The sequence below is a fragment of the Labeo rohita genome, chromosome 5 (genome assembly GCF_022985175.1).
Source record: "Labeo rohita strain BAU-BD-2019 chromosome 5, IGBB_LRoh.1.0, whole genome shotgun sequence".
In the NCBI taxonomy this organism is placed as follows: Eukaryota; Metazoa; Chordata; class Actinopteri; order Cypriniformes; family Cyprinidae; genus Labeo; species Labeo rohita.
The window spans coordinates 25,999,183-26,024,209 of NC_066873.1; the positions used below are offsets into that span (position 1 = coordinate 25,999,183).

Consider the following 25,027-nt stretch of genomic DNA (forward strand, 5'->3'; position numbering starts at 1 on the left):
TACAAACTTTTGTCGGCTAGAAATCATGCAGTTAGGTCAGGATAATAAGATTTTATACTCTTTTAATTTAAATTTTGGCATAAATGCATCGTTGCTGAATAAAATGATTAATTTCAACTGACCCAAAACTTTGTAACTGTAGTGTATTATAAAAGTAAATTAAAAAAAATGCTGTTAAACGATTAATCATGATAATTGCATCCAAAATACAAGTTTTTGTTTACATAATATATGTGTACACTGTGTGCATTTATAATGTATATGTGAATACACACACATACATGTATATATTTAAGAAAAATATGTTTACATATTACAAATATTTATATATATTATTATAATTATTATATTAATAGATTAATATAAGTATATACATGTAAATATTTTCAAAATATATACTGTATGTGTGTGTATTTATATATACATAATAAATATATACACTGCAAAAAATGCTTTTCTTAGATTTTTGTCGTCTCCAGACAAAATATCTGAAAAAAATCTTAAATCAAGAAGGATTTTCTAGACAAGTAAAAATTATTGTCTTATTTCAAGCAGAAAACAAGATTATTTTGCTTACCCCATTTGGCAGATTATTTTGCTTGGTTCAAGCAAAATTTCACTTAATTTTGACTTCTTTTTTTTCTGAAACCAAGACAGTCATTTTTACTTGATTTAAGAATTTTTAGATATTTTGGCTGGAAACAAAACAAAAAATAATTAAGTAAGAAAAGCAATTTTTTTGCAGTGTACACATTATACACACATATATTATGTAAACAAAAACTTTTATTTTGGATGTGATTAATCATGATTAATCATTTGACAACACTAAAATAAACGCAATAACATGAATAAAAAAGTTAATTAAAGGCATTTAAAATATTCAAACAATTTAAACATTAATTCAACATATATTAACATGATATATATATATATATATATATATATATATATATATATATATATATATATATATATACACATTTTTTTACTTTAGATTATTATTTTATTAATATATTATTCATTTATTATTCATATGTTATCTGTTATTTTAGTATATTATTTACTTATTATTTTAGTATTATATTATTATATGCTTGTCATTGATTATTTGTCATTTAAAGGCAAACTGGCTGCAAGTCTGTGTTTGTCAGCTCAAATATCATATGAGAGAGCCATAAGGATTATTATGTAAGTTAAAATTCAAAAATTGTTTGATGTTTGATATCTCTCCATCATTCATTACAGAAATTCCCAGTGCAGAAAGGCTGCCTAGCCTGAAAGCAGATAATGCATTCATTCATTTTACATGTATTCATTTAACAGCAATCAAATTCATAATGCATTCATGTGTTCCTTGTCTAGCAAACATCAAAGATCCAGTGGTGTTCCATTAGCTTTGCAGCTGAGCTTCATGACAAATGGATCTACTGGAGGATAAATGAAGACAGAATGGGAACATTCATTTTTGCAGCTTCCTTTTTAATGATTTTTTTTTAAATGTAGTGCTTAACTGTTATCTCTTTGCCATCCTACTTATGGAAGATATTCCTGTGTGCACAATGGAGATAATGGACATGAAATGATTGTTTTCATGAGCGGTTTCATTTTGGCAGTCTTTCTTTCTTTTGCAGACGTGCTGCTACCTCCATCCTCACTCTGTCTCTCCTCATTTTGATATACCCCTGAAATTAAACCTCCAGCTCCGCCTGGTGGTCAACATCAGATATCACACAGAAAGAGGAATTATGTTGTTGGTTTCATTGCTCCTTTCAGTGTTTGGTGTTATGTGTATATTACCTCTCTGTTATCTTTCTCCTTCCTGAACCAAGTTTTGAAACGTATTTGTGCTTATCTTATGATGGTTTAAAGAGTGTTGTGATTTGTTTTAACATACAACAAACAGATAAATAAAGATTAAAGTCTGTGTAAAGGCAATACAGACAATTGCTTTAAATACATTATAAATGTTAAAAATATAATGCTAAAAACACGTTACAAAGACTGTGAACTATGTCATACTGAATTGTGGTTTGTATTACCTGGTTGCGATATTATACAAAACAGCTCATCCATTTAGGTTGTAGCGGTATTTGATTGTTGAGAGACGTGGCAGCTTTCCTGTGAGTGGGCATGGTTTCAGTACAGACAGCAGACACGCGTTTGAGAGCAGAGAATGCTGCTTATTTTCTCAGGATTTTGATAGCTTATTTTGTTTACTTGACATTTTTTTTATATCATTCAAATTTGGTTTCCTCTTCTGGGATCGTTTAGAGCCCTTTGAAGCTGCATTTAAACTGCATTTTGGAAGTTCAAATTTGGGGGCACCATTAAACTCCATTACATGGAGAGAAATCTTAAAATGTTTTCCTCAAAAAACAGTCATCTTGGATGACAAGGGGGTGAGTACATTATCTGTAAATTTTTGTTCTGGAAGTGAACTAATCCTTTAATAACATTTTCTGTGGTCTGACAAACTCAGAACACACATTTAATATTGCTTTGCACAAACTTTAAACTATAATGAACAGTTTACAAACTAGAATGGGCAAATTTCTGAGTGATGTACAAACTAGCACAGTGTAGAAGTCCACCCAAAAGGACAATGGTCAAATGTACGGTTTAGTATAATATCTTTGAAATACACACAGTGTTCCAGAGAACTTAATATTAAAGGGATAGTTCACCCAAAAATGAACATTCTGTCAACATTTACTACCCTCAGTTTGTTCCAAACCGGCATGAGTTTCTTGGACATCACAGAGGACATTTTGAAAACTGTGATTAACCAGTCAGTCTCTGGTCCCCATATTATGGAAGATAGTGATTACCAGCAATTGTTTGGGAAACCACTTTCTTCAAAATCGTCTTTTATGTTTAACAGAAGAAAGAAAAAAAAAAACTCACACAGGTTTGGACCAACTTGAGGGTGAGTTAATGGTGACAGAATTTTCATTTTTGGGTAAACTATTCCTTCAATGTCTAAACAGTGTTCATGGAAATCAGATCTCTTTAAATGTAGAAAGGTTTGTTTGAGGGTAAAGAATTAGGGACAGAAAATATGGTAACATTTTACAATAAGGTCCCATCAGTTAAAGTGCCCCTATTATGGATTATGAAAGGTTCATATTTTGGTTTTGGGAGTCCCCATTAACAGGTTGACATGCATGCAAGGTAAAAAAAAAAAAAAACACTTTCATTGTCTCAATGACTCCCAAATGATTCACTTAACGATTCATTTCCTCCTTTTCTTGACGCTAATCTGTGGCGACTGGTCTGATGACCCTGTCTATTGTGATTGGTCTCATGCGTGCAGCACACGTCGGAAACTGAACGCCCGTCACCATTACATTAAACACCCAAACAGCCATGGTATATGTGTTAGCCCAACTCAGAAACGTATTGATGATAGCACTGCAGTTCGTACACCAACGTGCTGCATTCTTTATCAGATAACTAAATACATATTTTTCATGCTACAGAGTACATGAGAGCAACAATTTTTAAAGGATTACTCCACTTTCAGAATAAAAATGTCCTGATAATTTACTCACCCCCATGCTATCCAAGATATTCATGTCTTTCTTACTTCAGTCGCAAAGAAATTACATTTTTTTGAGGAAAACATTCCAGGATTTTTCTCTATATAGTCAACTTCAGTGGTGCTCAATGGATTGAGGGTTAAAAATGCTGTTTCAATGCAGATTCAAAGGACTCTAAATGACCCCAGCCGAGGAATAAGCGTCTTATCTAGCAAAACGATTGGTCCTTTTATTTAAAAAAATTCATTTTTATACACTTTTTAACCACAAATGCTCATCTTGTCTAGCTCTGTGATGCACATGCGTACTCTGTGCAGTCCAGTTCAACACAGTTAGGGTATATCAAAAAACTCCCAATTTTCTCCTCCAACTTCAAAATTGCCCTACATCGCTGTTTTACCTTTTTGTAAAGAGCGTTGAACCCTCCTTGTACGTTCACTTTGTAAACACTGGGTCGGTACTTCTGCAGCGATGTAGGACAATTTAAAATTTGGAGAGGAAAGTGAGATAGGAGTTTTTGACATACTCTAACTGTACACTAACAGATTTACCCTCACAGTGCAGAGCACAGCGTCTTCTCAACATGATGCTATCCACAGGAATTTGCTACAGCAGAGGTCTTCAACCCTGTTTCCACTGTCCTGAAGTGTTTAGCTACAACCCTAATCAAACACACCTAAAGTGGCTTAAAAATTGCTGGCAGGTGTGCTGAAGCTGGTTGGAAATAAATAACTGTGAGAGTCGTCCCCAGGAGCAGCAAGTGTGCAACAATGTTTCATGTTGACATTAACATGAAACAGCTAAAGATTTGTTTTAAATCGGCACGTTTACATGACTCGGAGTCAACTTTTTCTTTTGAAAGATAATAACTTTATACACTGAGCACTTTCAGATTTAAAACTTTGCAGGATGTTTTCATTCTCCTAGAATGCTGTTACACACTGCATGAAAGGTCATTTTCAGAAATCCATAATAGCGGCACTTTAACGTTAATAATAAGCTGTTCATTGTTAGTAAATGCTATGCATCCTCATTTTAAAGTATTGCCCAAAATATCATTAGGTGAGAAAGCAAAGAGTGTTTTGATGGTCACATCAGAAGAGCCGTGTTTCTGTCTCAGTTCCTTTTAGGACAGACAGGGTAAAACTACTTAGAGAAAATTAGTTTCTCTCCATGTGTGTGTGTTTAAGTGTGCCTGTGTACATGTTCCTCTTCTCATGAAAGCACTTGAGGTGTCCTTTGGTCCTGTGGATCCACATATTAAAGTGCTCTCCCAATGCAAACACACACGCACAATAATTAACCTTTACTATGCTTTCAAAGCCCATAGCCCATAATTATACACTGCAGAAGATGATGATTCGAAAGAGAAGGTTTCAGAACCCAAATAGTGTTTTTTAACATTTGTGTTTTTCTCTCTTATTCTGTGTTTATCTAACAGTCTTTACAAGACCTGGAGGGTGTCTCTCTCTACACGCTATCTCCCAGCAGCCCTTGCTCTCCTACTCTCACCCCTTTGGCCACCCAACACCACCTGCAGTTACTCCAACAACAGTTGCTACAGCAGCAACAACAAACACAGATCGCTGTAGCACAGGTAAGACATTGCTTCTACCCATTTCTAGCTCTAGGAGGCGCTGCAGCTCTATGAAATATGCAGCAGATGATTTTGTATTTTCAGACTGTTTCACAATCATCTGCTCTGCACCTAGAATATAGATCTATTCATCTACTCCAGCAATTTCAGAGGCACATTTTCTGCATAACCCTACTCATTTCTCTCTGTTGAAATTATTTCTGATAGCCATTGTTATAAAGCACTCACATACCCTATAAGCCCAAATTATTCTCTATAACCATGAGGAAGCAAAGATAAATATAGAGGAGACAGAGCTAGGCGCTGATAGAGGCAATCATCTCCACACGTTTGCCTGTTCATATACTAAGTCATTTTTGTCATTCTGTCTCCGACTATATTAGCTCTTATTTGGGATAGTGTGTAGGGATCAGATGCTGTTATGGTTATAATGTTCTGTCAGAGAGAGAGGAAGCTGATGTGCTCTCAACTCTGATTCAGCACAGTCATGCTACTGCATGGCAATAGCTTGGATAATGATATTGACGTACAATCACCACCCGCCCAGAAGAACATTTTGCTGCTCAGAGATTGCTCTTTCATATCTCAGGAGATTTTGTTTTTAGTTTTTTTTTTTTTGGGGTGTCAACCTTTTCTCAGATTTCTTAACAAATGAGACAAAATGTGTCTCTTAAACTTAATTTGTATAGCAGAGTTTATATTTAAACTTTAAATATTTAAAAATGTATTTGTTTGTTTGTTGATGTTTGTGGGATCTCTTTTAAAAGTCTAGAGGACTGGTTCCCTGCCAGGGGGCCTCAGCACTTGCAAGGGGGGATGCAAGACATCTTAAAATGATTTAAAATAAAACATTCCACTACACACTGCCAGTCAAAAAGATTTTTAATGTTTTTTAAAGAAGTCTCTTCTACTCACCATGCCTGCATTTACGTACAGCAAAAACAATACGATTTTTAAATAGTTTTACTATTTAAAATAACTTTTTTTTGTTTGAATATGTTTTAAAATGTAATTTATTCCTGTCAACTAAGCTAAATTTTCAGCATCATTGCGCAGTGTCACTTCAGTGTCACATGATCCTTCAGAAATCATTCTAATATGCTGCTTTGCTGTTCAAGAGACATTTTATTATTGTCATTATTATTATTATTATTATTATTATCAATATTTAAAACAGTTAAGTACATTTTTTCAGGGTTCTTTGATGAATAGAAAGATCCAAAGATCAGCATTTATCTGAAATAAAAAGCTTTTGTAACATTATACACTATAACATTCAATAGCTTGGAGTCAGTATATATATATATATATATATATATAATTTTATACAATATTTGGAAAAGAAATTATAGAAATTAATGCTTTTATTTAACAAGGATGCTTTAAATTGATCAAGATAAAGATGATAAAGACATTTAAAATGTTACAAACGATTTCTATTTCAAATAAATGATGTTCTTTTAAATGTTCTATTCATAAAAAAAACCCAAAACATGAAAAAAAAAAAAATTTACTCTGTTTTCGACATAATAATAATAATGAAAGATCATGCGACTGGAGTAATGATGCTAAAAATTCAGCATTGAAATCACAGGAATAAATTCAATTTTAAAATTTATTCAAATAGAAAACAGTTATTTAAATATTAAAAATATTTCACATTTTAACAGTTTTTTTTCTGTAATTTACATCAAATAAATGCAGGCTCGGTGAGCAGAAGTGGCTTCTTAAAAAAAAACAAACAAAAAAAACATTACAAATCTTACTGTTCAAAAACTTTTGACTGGTAGTGTATGTCATTAGTTATTGTATTTAATTATATTAATATTGCCACTCCTAGTTTCAGTAAATAAAAAGAAAAAAAAACAGCTTTGTCATTATAGTTGGCATTTCAGAAATGTCCCCTGCTGCTCAGGAGGAGATTACTGGGCTATTTTTTTTTTGACAATAAGTCTCTGTGTGCTCTCCATTCATCTCATTGCTTTCTAGGCGAAACAACCGAGATATTCAAGAAATGTTATTTTCTTTCCTATGGGCTGAATCTCCTAAACAGCTGCACAAATGATGACAACAACAAAATAAAGCCACTGCAGAAAGCCACTTTAGATTCTTTAAAAATGGTTGATTAATGGAGTACTAGATTAAAAGCTTAATATGTGTCATTGCTACCGATACACTAAAAACACAGGTTAGTAGTTGGAGAATCAACTCCAAACGACTAGGATTACCTGCCTGTAAGTTATGATATCTTTCAGTAAGACTGGCACGATTCCCTAGTCGTGACTGATTGTGTCTCTGCTGTAGGTGCAACTTTTAAAGGATCAGCTGGCTGCAGAAACGGCTGCCCGCATGGAGGCGCAGGCCAGAACTCACCAGCTGTTGCTGCAGAACCGAGACTTACTGCAACATACAGCCCTGCTGGTGAAACACCTCAGCCAACTGGAGATCAGAGTCAGTGGAGCCACACAGAGTAAGACACATGTGCAAACACAACACTTCCCATAATCCTGAAGGGACCTCCACAAATTGAAGAAGTCACTCCCATTAAAACATTACAAATTTTCTGATAGAATTAGTCTCTCTTCACTCTAAAACATATTAAATATTTGAATATTTAGAAATAAAAAAAGACACTCCCCTCCCTCCAAACAGAGCTCTCATAGAACACAAGACACATAAACGAGCCAGAATGCTCTACATTTCTTGAAATAGTAATGTCTCAACATTAAACATTGATTGTCAGTCTTTATTCACCTGTTTCTTGTGGGGTTTTTTTTTTAAATCCATAAACATAAGTAGTGAAAATGACATTACTAATGTCATAGAATAGCATAGTTTAATAATAGCGGGGCAGATTGTAATGCAGTGTTAAAACGTTCCCCATCAGCGCGACTGGAATATAAATCTGGTTAGTGTCTTCTGATGGTTTGCCAAGCATTAATAAAATATAAACTGGTAAATAACAGATTGGTGTAAAAATAATAGCATATTTGTCTCATGGTAAAATAAATATTCAGCAATATCTTCAAAATGCTTTTGAATTTTTTTCTCTGTATAGTGTTGCTATGGCAACTAGTAAATACCGTAAATTTAGTTATGCTGGCATGTGTGGAAATATTTAAACCACATGTGTTACAATTAACCCCGCATTAGTTGCCCCACACACCCCTACTCACTCTCGTGTCGTTCCAAACTAGTAAGACATTCATTATTTTAGAAACACAGATTAGGATTTTTTTTATGAAATCTGAGCTTTCTGACCCTACGTAGACAGCAGTGCGTTGTGGTAGACTGGCACGGAAGAGAAGAAATTGTTGAATAACATCATTATTTTGTTTTGTTTGTGCACAAAAAGTATTCTTGTAGCTTCATAAACTTAAGGTTGAACCACTGATGGACTATTACATGGACTATTTTACCGATGTCCTTACTACATTTCTGGGGCTTGGACATGGTAAATGTGTTGCTGTTTATGTACGGTCAGATACTCTCAGATTTCATTAAAAATACCTTAATTTGTGTTCTGAAGATGAACAAAGGTCTTACAGGTTTGGAACAACACGAGAGTGAGTAATTAATGACAGAATAAACATTTTTGGGTGACCTATCCCTATGTGTTTATTGCAAAATATTCAATTATTTCATTTGTTTTAAAGTGTAGAGAGACTAATTTACTGGATTAAAATTTTATTACATTTATTTATTTATTGCTGCTGAAATTAAAAAATATATATATTATAAAATAGATTAAGTTGTTTTAAATCAGTATTTCCCAATATTGCTGTTGAGACTTTATTTTTGATCAAATAATGAATGGTTATGTATATTAACAAGAATTTAAGCATGTATTTTTTCACATTTTTATTTGCTTAATAAATGTGTTTTTGTGATTTTTGAAAATACCTTTTTGTTTTTAGTCAAACATTTTATTACTGTGTCGGCGTCGACAGCCTTGTGGGAAGTTCGACAGCTCCGGGCGTTCCGTGTTCGAATCCCGACTCGAGGACCTTTTCCGATCCCGCCCCCATCTCTCTCTCCCTCTTTGCTTCCTGTCACATTTGATCTGTCCTGTCTTAATAAAGGCAAAAATGCCAAAAAATAACTCTTTTAAAAACATTATATTACTGTAACTCAACTCTTAGTTTGGTTCATAGCTAAGACCCTAAGATATTTCGACAAAGAAAATGAATGGGAAAAATAGTCCCAGAACCCAGACTTCTGAAAAACTGGGCGGTCACTGCTGTACTCTAGTACAGTCATAGACACGCACACATTATTTTTTGGCAGGCTGGGATGTTATTGAGTTGGTTGGTGTACACTAATCTATTTCAGAGTTTAGTGCAGGAGTTTATTGGGTTTGATTCATCAGCACTGGGCTCAGTGCCGACTATTACTTTCAGAGTGTGTGTGTGTGTGTGTGTGCATGCATATGCTTATGCCTGGTGGGATCATGGTGGTGTACTTGCTGGATGGTATGACCGGTCATTTGGACAGTTATTGAAATAGTCTGTCATTATTATGCCCTTGAGTGTCTGTCACTGAAGAGCTACTGTACATCCAGTCTCCCAACAGCAGATTTTTTTAATCGTAAGCTTCATTTACATAAGTGTTCAAAACATACCATAGGTATGACATCCACATCCTCTATTGTTATTGACTGTTTCAGGTTGAGTATTAAGACCTTGACTTTATGCTTCAAACTTAAATTTGTGTTTTCTAGAAGAAGAATCGCCATGGAGTAGTGTGCCCCCTTTGTCTCTCTCCCTCAACCTGAAGAACCTCTACACCCCTCACTCAGACCAGCCCGTCACCTCAACTCCAGCAGGACAGCCAGAAAATCATCCCGTCTCCTCCCACGCTGAGTCCTACCTCAATCTGCTTAACCTGCGTGGTGCTCACACTATTACGACCAATGGGAAGCCAGCGAGTGTGAGAAATGAAGCAGGACTGGACGCAGCAAGAAGAGAAGTTGCTAAGCTAGAAACTCGGAATTCAACGCCACTTGATGAGAGGTAACAACACAAGAGAACAGCACTTAAACTGACTTATATACAGATAAATTGGTTTAAGTCTGGCATACAAAGATTTACAACTCAATGGGAGCCAGTGGGTTGAAGGTCCAAACTGCAGTTTCAATGCAGCTTCAAAGGGCTCTACACGATCCCAACCAAGAAATAAGAGTCTTATGTAACAAAACGTTCTGTCATTTTCTAAAAATTAAAAAATAAAAAAAGTATATACTTCTTAAACACAAATGCTCATCTTGCACTAGCTCGACTTCACAGTGGAAAGGTCACGCCTGATATAACAGGAAGTACTGACTCAGTGTTTACAAAGTGAATGTGCAAAGGAAGTCAAACGCCTTACCTTTTTAAACCGGAATACACAGATGATGAACTAACAACGTATGACCTTTCCAACTTGATTACATAATGCATGAAGTTGCGAACATGCATTGTAGAGATGCAGCATTTGTGGTTAAAAAGTATACTATTATTATTATTTATTATTATTATTATTTTAAGAGAATGACCAATCGTTTCACTAGATAAGACCCTTATTCCTCAGCTGGGATTGTGTAGAGCCCTTTGAAGTTGAACTGAAATTGCAGTTTGGACCTTCAGCTAATCCTTTGATGACAAGAATGTTTCTTGAGAACCAAACCAGCATATTAGAATGATTTCTGAAGGATCATGTGACACCGAAAACTTGAGAATAGCTGCTGAAAATGTAGCTTTGCCATCATAGGAATAAACAACATTTTGAAATATATTAAAATATAAAAACAGATATCTTAATTTGTAAATATCTTATAAAATAATATGTTTTTACTCTATTCTTGATTAAACAAATGCTGCCTTGGTGAGCATACGAGGGTTCTTTTAAAAAACAAACAAAAGAAAATCCAAAACTTTTCAACTGAAGTATATAAAAAGAATGTGAGAAAGAAAGAGATAAGTGCAGAAAGCCAATGTTAGAGCACTGTTGATTGTGTTGAAAGTTTCCTAGTCAGTTGAATTGCTCCGTTCCGATCTGTAATTTAAACGTACTGAAATTTGAGCTGCAACATCTGGACAAAATAATCACAGTGTGTCAGTGTGTGGAACGGACTAGAGCAGCACCAAAACAAACCCAGAAATACAACAGAACTACAAAAAGTTTCAGCCATTATGGGTCTCAGACTCTCCAAAACGTTGAAAACGATTGAGCAGATGTTTATGTTTGTGAAGGTTTGACTTTTTAACCACATTTGGCTGGTGTTTGGGTTTTCTGAAACTAGTTCACATAATCCCACTTCCTCTCTGACCTCCTTCTTTCCTCTCCTCACTCCATACACAGACAGCAGACTTGTCGGAATGGATATTGGTTGTGAGCAATGTAAACAAATCTAATGAAAGTGTATAAGGAGGCAGAGAGCAATCTTTCCACACTGACTTTTGGCTGGCAAGTTTCCTTGAATAGTAATGGAAAATTTTGACCTTTGTTGGGTGCTGCACATTCATTGCTCTCTCCGGGTGTGGATAGCACCAGTGGTAAACAGTTGTTGGGGAAGCAACACACCTACACCCATTCTTTCACTAGTACTTCTTCTGCTAGGGATTTCTTGCTTTGATTGGTTAGTCATAGATTGCGTAATTTTTATGTAACAAAAAGAGTGAAAGCATGTAAATATGTGTTTTTGTGATTGTATGCGTGTATGCTTGCTTCTCTATCTCTATGTGTGTGTGTCTATAAATGTATTCAAGAGTGTGTGTCTGGGAGAGTGATTTATTTTACAATTATCACGTCCAATTATCACGTCCCTGTGGATAGCTGGTCAGTCTCTCTCACACAGAAAACATTAATTTTCACACTTTATTAGAGCAATTTAGAGCTTGCAGAAAACCTCACACTTGCGTACACACACACAAATAAAATACACACTTACTGATTTATATACACTGACAGCAACACTCACAGGTCTAGGGAAAGACTCAAAAATATGCACATGGTCACTCTAACACATGCATCATGAACAATTTGCTGTGAAAATACATACAGTACAACGGAAGTCCTCCTTTTTTTAAAATTAGCATGTATTGCTTTTAGTATGATCATGAGTAGTATAAGTGTATTACTGTTAAAAGGAAAGTTCTGGATGAGTTCTGATTTCCTTATAGTATGTTGTAGCAGAAAATACAAAGCCAGCACAACACTGAGCGCAACTGCATTTTATTAAAGCAAAGAAAATGAAAACAAAACAAAACAAAACAACATGTATCAAGACCTCTGACTAGACTTGATTTGAAAGACAATTCTCATGACACTAAAATGAGCTTTGGTACGGACGGCTACACTAGACTAGGGCTATACACTATATACACAAATGAACTAGCAAGACCCAGTTGTATATAATCAGGGCTCGTGCAGGAAATACTTGTGGCTGTGTTCATAATGGAATACTAATGTATTCCTTACTGTATATTGTGCAGTATAAAAACTAACCTTTCAACGTAGAATGCTACATCATCGTCAGATGACCTAATTTACATGAAACTCATTGTCTATATTCTGGTTAACCTTTTAATTTACTATTTCTAATATCTCCCAGAATCGCCTTTTATTTGGACATATGCAGCTATACAGTAAATCATTTTTCAGTTATGGTAGATATTCACAATAAGTGGTTTACATGACCTAAAATGAATACAGAAGTAAGCAAGGTGTCTCTGATTTTTAAACTGAAATATTGTCTTAATCTAGTCATAACTGGGTTCAGTCAGGTTAATGTTTACTGTACATGCCACTTTCATAAGTGTTAGTGCAGTCCAGTTCATTGAGGCCATTATGATTAGTTTATATACTTTTATTGAACAGGGACACTTTAATTTGATAAAACGTGACAGTAAAGACATTTATAATGTTACAAAAGATTTTCTTATTTCAAATAAATACTTTTTTTTTTAGATTTCTATTAATCCAACAATTGCAAAAAAATGGATCAACAACCATTTTAACATTGATAAAAATAAAAAATGTTTCTTGAGCAGCAAATCAGCATATTAGAATGATTTCTAAAGGATCATGTGACTCTAAAGACTAAAATTCAGCTTTGCCATCACAGAAATAAATTACATTATAATAACATATTACCATAGAAAAAGTTATTTTTAATTGTAGTAATATTTTAACATTAAAGGGATAATTCACCCAAAAATGAAAATTACATCATGAATTATTCGCCCTCAAGCCTAGCTGTACATGACTGTCATATTTCAGACTAATACAGATGGAGTTACATTAAAAAACATCCTGGCTCTTGTATGGTCCAGTTGTGTCCCGAGTTCAAATCCCGCCTCGTGGCCCTTTCCAGATCCCACCCCTCTCTCTCTCTCTGCTACTTACTTTCTGTCTCATCTCCACTGTCCTGTCAAAAAAATGGAAAAAGGCCCAAACAAAAAATGTCCTGGCTCTTCCAAGCTTTATAATGGCAGTGAATGGCTGTTGAGATTTTGAAGCAAAATAAAGGGCATCTATCCATCATAAAAGTACTCCATACGGCTCCAGGAGGTTAATAAAGGCTAACTAAAGTGAATTGATGCATTTGTGTAGGAAAAATATCCATATTTACAATTTTATAGACTATAATCTCTAGCTGTTGCTAACTGTTGTACGCACATTCACGAGAGAATGGCTGTCCAGTGGCGTTTACAAATTAGAAGTACAAAACGAGGATTTATAAAAATGTTGGTGGATTTCGATTTAAGCCTAGAGGAGACCAGTTTTCCTTTGCTGTAAACAAAACTTGGTTTTCACAAGCATATTCTCACCAGAGCTTATGGTATGCCTACATCCTATATCATCTGCTGGAATGCCACTCTCTTGTGAACGCACATAGTGGAACGCAGTTAGTGGAAGCTAGAAATCATGGTTTATAAAGTTATAAATATAGATATTTTTCATACACAAACGCATTGACTCGCATTGAAAAGGCCTTCATTAACCCCCTGGTGCTGTGTGGAGCACTTTTATGATGGATGGAAGCGCTCTTTTGGGCTTTAAAATCTTGACCCCCATTATAAAGCTTGGAAGAACCAAAACATTTTTTTATATAACTGCAATTGTAAGTCACACACCTAGGATGGCTAGATGGTGAGTAAAACATGGGGTAATTTTCATTTTTGAACTATCCCTTTAACATTAAAACATGTATAAGAAAACATGAGACATTTTTGAATGCTAGTATATTATATATGCTGTAGAGCGAGAGAGGTGAATTGTACTGTTGTTGTTGTTGTATTTGTACTGTAGTGTGGCATTTCGTAATTACATTCACTCGCTGGACAATATGCAGTCTTTGTATGACCTGTTTTTTACAGTACACTTCAAAACTCTGCTGCATCACAGTCATAAGTAATGAGGAAGTAGAGCCACAGTGTAGAAACGGTTCAGTGTCATGTCGTGTGTGTGTGTGTGTGTGTCTGCTGGGGCCCAGTGTGTGTCCATCAGTGACTCCTCACTTTGACTGTGGTTTTGTACACCTGCCCATCATTTGTTCATTTGTCTGTCACTCCTGGTGTTAATGTCAGCGTGAACTCTACTTGAGATGGATTCTGTCTGTCCCCCTATGCCAGTCATGAGTGCCATTTCTTTCTTTATTGCTTTGGAACTCCTTGCATCTTGCTCCCCTCTGTTTATATCTCTGCTGTCTTTTATCCCTCTCCACATGCGATGTTGCTTATTTATTATCTGCCCTTCCAGAAACTGTCTCTGTTGATTAAGTTGAATTCAGCACTGTAGGTCACTGCGCACTAGGACAGTTTTCAAGGCCTCAGAACTGTGTGATCTTTAGCTTGTTTGTGTGTGTTTGTGTTAATGTAAAAGGGATGAATGCATGGACGGATTTAATGTCATGGATTAGTCTATCTGCTGTTGTATTGATCTACCATAATCTCCACTCGCTGCTTGATTACTGCTACTCAGGCTAATCACAAGTGTCTGTGTGTGTGTGTTTACTGAAAGTTAGAATACAGTACATGACTTTTGGCCTGATTTTTCCACAAATTATCAGTCTGGATGAGCTGCCAGTCAGTTGGCAGTCTGAGTTTATATATTTAGTAGAAAATTGGATAGTGTATGATGGGCACAGATTCCTTTTTTTTTTTTTTTTTTTTTTGAGTTTTTAGATTGTGATTCCATCCAGTCAGAGGATATCAAAAATGTTTAATATTTAGAAATTTTAGAATACTTAATGTTTTCATTTGTTATGCATCTCCTAGCAACGAGGTGGAATGATGAGTTTGGAATGATTTGGAAGTCGGGTAGTGTGTGATCCTCAGTCGTTTAGTGTATGATCCCCGTTTTCTCCTCATATGATGCATATTGTTTTAAAGGGGTCATCGGATGCAAAGTTCACTTTTACATGTTGTTTAAACATTAATGTGTGTTGGTAGTGTATGTACACATCTACCGTATAATGATAAAAATCCAGGCAGTGGTTTTTAACTAATCTGTGAAAATAATATCCCCTTTCTCACATTGACAGAGGCCGCTCCAACGATAGTTGATTGACATGAGCGTCTTACCTCAGATCTGCCATAAATCAGCTGTAACAGTCCGACCTCCATTGTTTTGATGCCGGAGCAGGGATTAGACAAGTAAATTAGACAAGAATATCTCAGATTGAGCGATTGAGGTGTTGTGTTGCTGGATGTAATAATGAACATAGTGGTCGTTATTTACTCCCAACATCTGAGCTGCTGAAGATGCAGTGGATTACGATTGTTTGTGAAGGGAATGCGCCTCCCGATCTATATCCATCTGTGTTCACGCAAATCATTTGTGATCCAGCTTCACTTACAGCAAAAGTGAGTATAAGGGTTTTTTACGAATCTTTGTGTTCGCCTTTCCTAATAACGTGCTAGTTAGCAAGTTTAGCTGCTAAACACGGCTAAATGCGGCTGAAGTAAACAGGCTCGTCACTCCACAGAGACAAGAGAGGGGCAGGGCGAGCAGAGCTCATTAACATTTAAAGCAACCTCAACCAGAACAGGATGATTTTTGCGGAGCTGATTTTAGCGAGGTAAAATTGGTGTTGTTTTACACAACCATTGAGAATTTTTAACCAAAGTATATTATAGATTTCTCATTAAGAATCATATCAACTTGTTGAAAATTGGCATCCGATGACCCCTTTAAAATGTGTTCATGCAGTGTATTTCAGCTTTTAGGTAAACTTTGGGGACAAACTTTGTACACAAAAGTGAGCTAAACATGACAGAGACTCCATTTAGTGATGTTTAGTGAATTCTCAAAATGCAAAACAAAGAAAATGACTTAATAAACACCCTAATTAATGCTTATGAAAACATTAGAGTTAATTTATGATGTTTATGCGTAATAGATTAAATCAGCTTAGTATAAAAACAATAGAAGTCAATGGAAAGTGCATTTGGTAGGATTCTATAATGATAATGATTGCAGTGTTGCATTGGGAGTCTGATCGGATGTTTTTCCAGATGGTTTTCTCAGGTGTTTAGGTGAAGAGGTTTGTGTGAGTGTGAGAGTGAAAGGGAGAGAGACTTATTTTTGTTTTTCTCTGCTCAGGTGCACGTGTGAGGAGCCTCCCCTTCTGATTATCCACTTCCTCCTGTAACAGCCTTCTTCCTCTTCTCTAATCTTCTAACCCTCTCTGATGCTCTCTCTCCATCTCATACCCTCACCTGACCTCTCTTCCTTAGTCTGAAATTGCTGATTTCTGTTTCCTCTCCAATCCTCTCCTCTCTTCTACACTTTACCAACCTCCTGTGAGTATAACAGTAATTGTACTTTCTTTAATTACAGTGGCATGCTAAATGAATGATGAATGATTACAGTGGTGTGTGTGTGTGTGTGTGCTCAGATGTCCATAATGATGGATTTACTCTGTATGTTTGTGCGCTTGTGCGGTCAGGTTTTACCTACATTGTGCTAAAGCTGAAATCAGCTTGTGAGGCCTCTAAAAGAAAAACATAATGCACTGAAATTACAAATGACAAAATGGCAATAATGATCAAGTGATATCCTGATCTTTCTGGAATTGTGTCGATAGCCATAATTAGATGATATTTTGCTAAGCTTGTTATTGTGCCGGTATTTTGGCAGGTTTCATATTCTGTGTGGTGGAATTTTTCCAATAAGTTTAAACTGATTTTTACCTTTAATGGACATTTTACCTTTATAAGGCCATTTTTGTTCTAACATAATTAAATGTATGCATAATCTTTTGTGTCAAATTTTTTAATGTAATCAATGGATTCAAATAGTAAGACACTATAGTGCTGTTACCAATCAAATGAAATCATATCAACAAATTTTTTGTTTGCAATGCAAAGGTGGCACAGAATCTGAATCTGAAGTGGCATTTACGCAGGACATAAATACATTTAACCTGCAGTTACTGTACAAATGCGTAATTCATAGTTTTGATGTTTCATAAAAATTATTTGGGGGAAATAAAGGGGAAAATATACTTTAAATATAAGCCTAAAATCGCCAGTAGGTGGCTGCAGATCACTGCATGAGTCATTGAGTCATTCATTCAACCGATTCATTCAAGCGGCTGATTGCTTCAGCAACAAAACACTGTTGTGTGTTGCTCAGAGATGCAAAACAGTTCTGCTGTGGCTTTGTTTAAAGCTATTTTTGTTTTCAAAAAAAAAAAACTGTTTTGTCTATTCACTTCTTGTTTATTTGGAGAAAAACGTCACTCTTTGTGTGATATTAACTATATCAGATGATATAATTAGAAAAAGAGTCATACGAGGGAATTTTTTGCCACCTTATCTTTGAATTTTTGTATTTTAATAGACTAAATCGCACAATGAAAGTGTATGTGTGCACTGTGTGTTTTTGTTTGGTTTTTGTGATGTCTTCGATAACGTCAAATCGCACATCGTTTAAACAACAATTGCGATATTATCGAAGATGATATATATCGCACACCTCTATTCTGTACCATTTTTCTTTATGATTTTATGCTATGCTATTTAAATATTTTTATCAATCACTTTTGGTGAGTGTTAACAACAAAGGTATATCTAAAAAATAATTCGGTTTAGAAGTAGGGAATGGAAGACAGTATGCTATTTAATCCTGTTTGGCTGGAAATCATGTTTGTGTGATGAATAGGTTTAAGGGTAGGACGAAGTAAATATTATCTTTGTATGAACAACATTGTGACACCTCAGTATAGGCCTCTGTGTGTGATACTGAATTTATTGTTAGGGCTTGTATCATGTAGTACACTGGCATACACTCTCATTAACAAAGTGGATTATGAAGTAAAGTTTATTGTGTGTTTGTGTGTGTGTTTGTGCTCTTTTGCTGTCAAATGTCAACAGGATTTAAATACTTTATTAAATACTTCATTATGCACATGTGGACTTCACGCACACTAAATTCCCCTTCAAGAATAAAAATAGCATCTATCTACACATACACACACATTACCATGATCAGGAGCAAGTCTAATGCTCTCCCTCAGGGAGCTTTTAATATTTCATCTGATGAACACAATATATCAGCAGCAGCCCCCATCCACAGCGCCTGTGCCTCCGCAACGGCTTAACAAGTGCAACATTGAATAATGAGATTTTATATTATGAGAAGTAAATTAAGCTCATTCTTTATTGATGCTATGGCATTTTACAGACTTAAGGTTATATTATTAGACTTATTAAATGGCTGGTGCGACATTTCATCGCAAGAGCTCCACTGCCTTTCAAAATATCTTTCCAGTATTCACAAGATTCATAAGAGCTCTTCACATTTACAAAGACCCATATATATATATATAATATCATGTACACTGAAAGTTGTTGCAATGCTAGACAGGAGAAACGTTATGGAAAATGTCATTATAGAAAAATATTGAAAATTAAATTACTGAGATTTTAGACACCCACAGGAAGACAAGTTAATATAAGATCCCCTGAGACGAAGAGACGGCAGGAGCCAGAGTGCTCTCTGGAAAGATGTGGAGGAGGAGATGTGACAGCGTTTGGTCGGGGGCCAGACAGAATTGCTGATGTGATCATATGCTAATTGGAGGAATTGAAAAGAAACAGAAAAATCTTAAACTTGGAGCTGAAGTCCAAGAACAAAAGGCTGTGGCTTTTATGTGAAGTTACACTGTGTTGGATTATATGTGTATTTATTAGTGCATCACTGACTGTAATACATTCATCTGATTGAGAGAAAAAGTGTATTATTATTAATAAAACGGACGAAAATATCCCATATACTTAGAATGAAGGCAGATCTTGTGTCGTGTCTGTGAAGCAGAACATCACTGAGACTTGGGGGTGGGCTCTTTTAACTTGAAACAATAACCAATCACTGACCAGCCACCTAGCAACTGCATAGCAACACATGAAAAACCTGTCCATCCATCTTAGAAGCTGCATAGCAACACTCTGACAATCACCCACGAGCACTGTGGCAACTTTTACAGAGCCAGAAAATGTACAGGTGTACATCTTCCTTAAGTAGCCTGCTATGTAGTGTTTAATGTATTTATTTACATTTTTTGCACATCATGTAGCTTGTCTTTACATGTGTTGAATGTGTATGAATGAAAGAGAAAGAGAGTCTAATGTTTTGCTTTCTCTGTCCCATGCTGAGTGACTGCATTGCAGTTATTTTTAGTAGAGCCATCAATACAAGAACCTGCAGCTCTGTCTCTCTTTTTCTCTCTCCCTCTCTTTCTCTACTTAATTCACCCAGCAGGGGAACTGTGGGACAGAGATAAGTGCACACACGCACATGCAGAATGGAGACTGTGTCTTAAAAAAATGTGTATGAGCTCTTTTTGATGATTCAGCACTGTGCACCACACAAGCTCATTCTCCCCGCTGCAGTTTCCATGCAGTTCTGACACAATGTCCTGACCAGACACGCCATGATAAGTGATAAAAGCCGTTCAACTGTGTATCAGCTGCTAATTATCTGCAATCATGACAGCAATGAGATATTTTAACTGGGTTCTATTTCTGCAGCGCTGTGCTGTGTGGCTCCGCCCACTGAAATCTCATTGGGCGCAAATCCACATGACTGATGACTGTACATTTAATCATCAAATACTTTCTTTCCAATAAATTTGTTGTATGCCTACAAAGACTTCAGAAAGCATAAATGTACGCATCATAAATATTGTCATTTTCAAATTTCCATTTAGCTTTTTTTTTTTTTAATTTTAATACTTAACTTAAATTTCAGTTACACTACCAGTCAAAAGTTTTTGAACACTTTGAAGAATTCTCTTCTGCTCACCAAGCCTGCTTTTATTTGATTCAAAGTAGAGCAAAAACAGTAAAATTGAAATATTTTTAGTATTTAAAATAACTGCTTTCTATCTGAAAATATTTTAAAATCTAATTTATTCCTGTGATTTCAAAGCTGAATTTTAGCATCATTAGCCCAGTTACATGATCCTTCAGAAATTATTTTAATATTCTGATTTGCTGCTCAAAAAACATTTATTATTATTATTATTATTATGTTGAAAACAAGTTCAGAAGAACAACATTTATCTGAATTAGAGATCATTTAAAGCATCCTTGCTAAATTAAAGTATTCATTATTATATTTTTATTTCATTTTACTCCCAGCTTATGAGTTTTATAGTGTATAATGTTACAAAATGTTGTATTTAATATTGATAATAATAATAAAAATGTTTCTTGACAGCAATTCAGCATATTAGAATGATATTAGAATGATAGAAGTAAAGACTGCAATAATGATGCTGAAAATTTAGCTTTGATCACAGGTATAAATTACATTTTAAAATATATTCAAATAGAAAGCAGTTCTTTTAAATAATAAAAATATTTCACAATATTACTGCTTTTGCTGTAAATATTGGATCAAATAGAGTGCAGGCTTGATGAGCAGAAAATACTACTTCAAAAAACGTTAAAAATCTTAAAGGAGAAGTCCACTTCCAAAACAAAAATTCACATGTAATTTTACCCCCTTGTCATGCAAGATGTTCATGTCTTTCTTCAGTCGTAAAGACATTACGACCAAATGCGGTTGTAAATGATCCCAGCTGAGAAAGAATGGTCTTGTCTAGCGTAATGATTGGTTATTTTAATAAAAATAATACAATTTATATACTTTTTAATGTCAAACGCTCATCTTGTCATACTCTGCTTGGACTGTTAGGGTCGAAAAACTCCCATCTCATGTTCTCCCTCAACTTCAAAATCGTCCTATATCGCTGTTTTACATTTTTTGTTAAGGGTGTTTGATCTTCTTTGCATGTTCACTTTGCAACTGTCTTGAGTCAGAATACACAGACTTCAGGGAGAGCAAAGCAAGACAAGTGTATGAGATTAAAAAGTATTTAAATTGTATTTTTTTAATGAAAATAACCAATCGTTTCGCTAGATAAGACCCTTCTTCCTCAGCTGGGATCGTTTACAACTGCATTTGGGATCGTTTGAAGCCGCATTTAAACTGCATTTTGGAAGTTCAAAATCGGGGCACCATAGCAGTCCATTATATGGAGAAAAATGCAGAAATGTTTTAGTCAAAAAACATAATTTCTTTACAACTAAAGAAAGAAAGACGTGAACATCTTATATGTGAGTACATTATATGTGAATCTATGTTTTGGAAGTGGACTTTTGACTGGTAGTGTATTTCCCAAACAACATTTACAATTTTTAATTTATTTTTTTTTAGTTTAGGTCTCATCTAATATTTATATTTCACCTTTAATTAATTTACATTTTTTAATACTGTTAGTTTTAGTTAACAATAACAACACTGCTTTTAAGACTTTCCTAATCTTTTGCTCCTTCTTTTCTTGGTGTTAACCAAACTGACTCTCATGGCGAATTGAACTAGCAGCGTGCCCTGTCATTCAGTCAGAAAGCAGACTGAAAATGATTCTTTCATGTAAAAGATTTTTCAAAAATACTGATTTGTTTACAAATCAGACTCCTGCATTGTGTCCGGTTGGGACAAATGTGTTATTGTCAGACAATGTGTCAGTATTTTTATACAACAGTGTTACCCAGAAAACACTAACTGACAAAATTTGCTTTTTTTATTTCCTTAGGTATAAACAAACGATCCCTAAACTGGACCCTCCTCCTCAGCCCCTGAACCGCAAGCGTTCAAATAGGACTCTCTCTCCTGGCGTCGAGGCAGAGTTAAGATTTTCAGCTGTAGCTGAACCTGTAAATGGAAACGTACTCTCAAACGTGAGCGGTAGCTCCTCATTTCCTGACATCACGCTACGTTCCATTTCCCCTGGGGATTTCTATTCTCACACTAACGGCAACAGTGTGTCATGTTCAGCCAGCGAGGATTCTGGCGTGCGCTCGGATGACAAATCCCTCATATCCCCCCAATCCAGAGACGACCCCTCTGATGACCAGAGCTCTGCGTTCATATCCACTTCCAGTACCTGCAGCAGCTTACCTGAGGATCATCCAGCTGTGGATGGTGTGACTCCACCGCATTCAACCACACCGCTGGGATACGAGCAAACCATCCCATTCTCTTCGCCTGTCAATGACACCTGTCTTCATATAAGCCTAAGCGAAGATGAGTTTCTAGAGGACGGCGCCTATAATGTCACCACCCCATGCAGGAGTTAAAAATACGTGAGAAATCACAATCCCACAGTACAAAAACATAATGAAGAAAGAAGGCATATTTGACAACTGAACTGTGTGATATTAGCCGCACTCTCACGCTGATGTTATTTTGCATATGATTTCGCTCTTTGTTTTGATCAACAACTCTCCGTTTTTGTATTCTAATATGACATCTTTCTTTATCTACAATTCCCTCGAATGATTTTATCTATAAAGCTTGCTGAAAGAATATTTAGTATGATGCAGAGTAGACTACTACTGACAGATGGATAGAGTGTATTTTTTTAGATTCAAAATGAATAGTTATTTTTAGCTGACTAAGCTGAATAGGAACTGCTTCTATTAGTGCTGCCGATGTGATTTTTAAATTATAAGTTCAAGGTTTTTTTTATTAGTGCAAATTGATTTATATATTGTTTGAATGTTATTTGGATGCTTAAGAGCAGTTATGTAGCAAAGAAACTCACAAGTATGTTAGCATGAGACATGACATGGTGAGAAATAGTTGAGGAACATAGAAATATGAAGAAATAGAGGTGGAAAAAAAATTATTTTCTTGCAGGAATTTAAAAACGGTGCCAATTTTGTTTTAAACGGTACAATGTGTGACTGAAATACTAAGTAAGGCAGCTTGAATGGATAGATGACTACAGACAAAAAAGGGACTTGATTATGTCTAGACAGAACCTCTCTGATTTAACACTTTACCAATCAAGGAAAAATGAGGGAAGATCATTATCACCTTTTCTAGGTGGAAAGGCAGCATATCACATCCTGTGAATGTGTACTCACTACACAGGTCGCACTGCTTTTCTCAGTTAACTAGTGCCACACTGTCCTTATGATCCCTTCTTCAAATAAACCACCAGATTATCTACTTAGGAACTTTAAAACAAAACTGAGCATTCATAGTAAAGCAAGTCCAAGCGTTTTTTAATATTGAAACAGTGTCTAATTTAATTCAAACACACCGAAGAAGTACTACAAATATATATTGACTACATGATCAGCTTTATTTTAAACAGACAGGAAAACTCAAGACTTCTATGACCTAAAACTGTGAAATAAGTGTGCCGGTTAATTAAAAAAAAAAAGTTTTTCATGGTTTCGTATTGAGTCATGCACTTCACAGAGCCATGGATTTGTGTATCACACAAAAGTATAATGTATCAGGATGAATAATAATGAAAGGAGGCAGATTACAGGTGGAAGAACAGGAGGGATTCAGTCATTATGAAAGCAATGGTGTGAGCAGGTGCTTTTTGCTGATATGGGTTAGCATGACACTTTGAGACAAGAAGGGATGGGAAGGAGAAAGGAAGAAGAAGGAAGTAGAGGAAGGAGATGAAAAAAAAGAGAAAAAAATGGTGTTTTATATGTATTGTTTAAATAAAGAAGCAGTGGTTATGGCAAGAAATGTCATGAATGAATAAACAAATTTTGTTTTTGGACTTGTTAAAATTTGTTTTTATTAAGGGTTCAAGCACGTAGCGCTGAAACCCTATTGTAATTGTTAGAATGGTCATAAAGCTGATTGTGCAGACCAAACTGTAAGTCGTAGAGACTTGAAACTTGGAGGGATGGTAGTACTCACACCGGCTACAATGTGACCAAGGCTTGCCCCAATCGGCCTGATGGGGGCGCTACAGCGAACAAAAGTACGAAATCGCTCTTAACTCCTATGTCACAGGCTCAAGTGTCTTATGTCGCTGGAATCCTTGGCTCATGACGGACAAAACAGAAATTTTCAGTTATTTCGCATTTTTTTTAAAAACCTATTTTTCAAGCTAGTCCTAGGTTTTTCGCCCAATCGGAACCAAACCAGTGCAGAAAGATTGTCTCAGTCTGAGATCACAGGAAAAGTGCAGCACAGCTTGGCCACTTGGTGGCACTATTAGAGGGGGGGAAAAAAATGCCACAAGCCTCTATAAGGGCATTTGCATATCTCAAAAACCATGGCTGCCACTGGCTGATGAAGTTTGAGCACCTGTTAGACAAGGTTAACGGAGGCCGATTGGAACGAAACTTGATGGGCCTGTTCAATTCATGGCCCCAAAGGTCTGAGAGAAATTGTGAATGATTTTAGGGCAAGCGGTTTTTCACACATACACGTGATATTCATATCTTATGATAGAACTCCTCATTCTGAACAACTTTGCCTCTAGAAACACTGCTGTCAATCAAATCGTTTGTTAAATGATTGAAAAAAAAACCCTACTTTTGAGAACTATTCCTAGGTTCTTTTTCCATGTTTG

General features: G+C 35.6%; 1 protein-coding gene across 1 annotated transcript in view; it reads left to right on the top strand.

The window, feature by feature from the left end:
• si:dkey-34e4.1 (carboxyl-terminal PDZ ligand of neuronal nitric oxide synthase protein) overlaps positions 1–23,363 on the top strand; it is a 50,367-nt gene extending 27,004 nt beyond the window's left edge. The window contains exons 8-11 of the mRNA XM_051110809.1: positions 4,984–5,139; positions 7,444–7,609; positions 9,860–10,151; positions 22,229–23,363. Coding sequence (XP_050966766.1) covers positions 4,984–5,139; positions 7,444–7,609; positions 9,860–10,151; positions 22,229–22,772 — 1,158 coding nt within the window. The 3' untranslated portion in view covers positions 22,773–23,363. The remainder of the gene's footprint in view (positions 1–4,983; positions 5,140–7,443; positions 7,610–9,859; positions 10,152–22,228) is intronic.
• Positions 23,364–25,027: the final 1,664 nt, after the last annotated feature.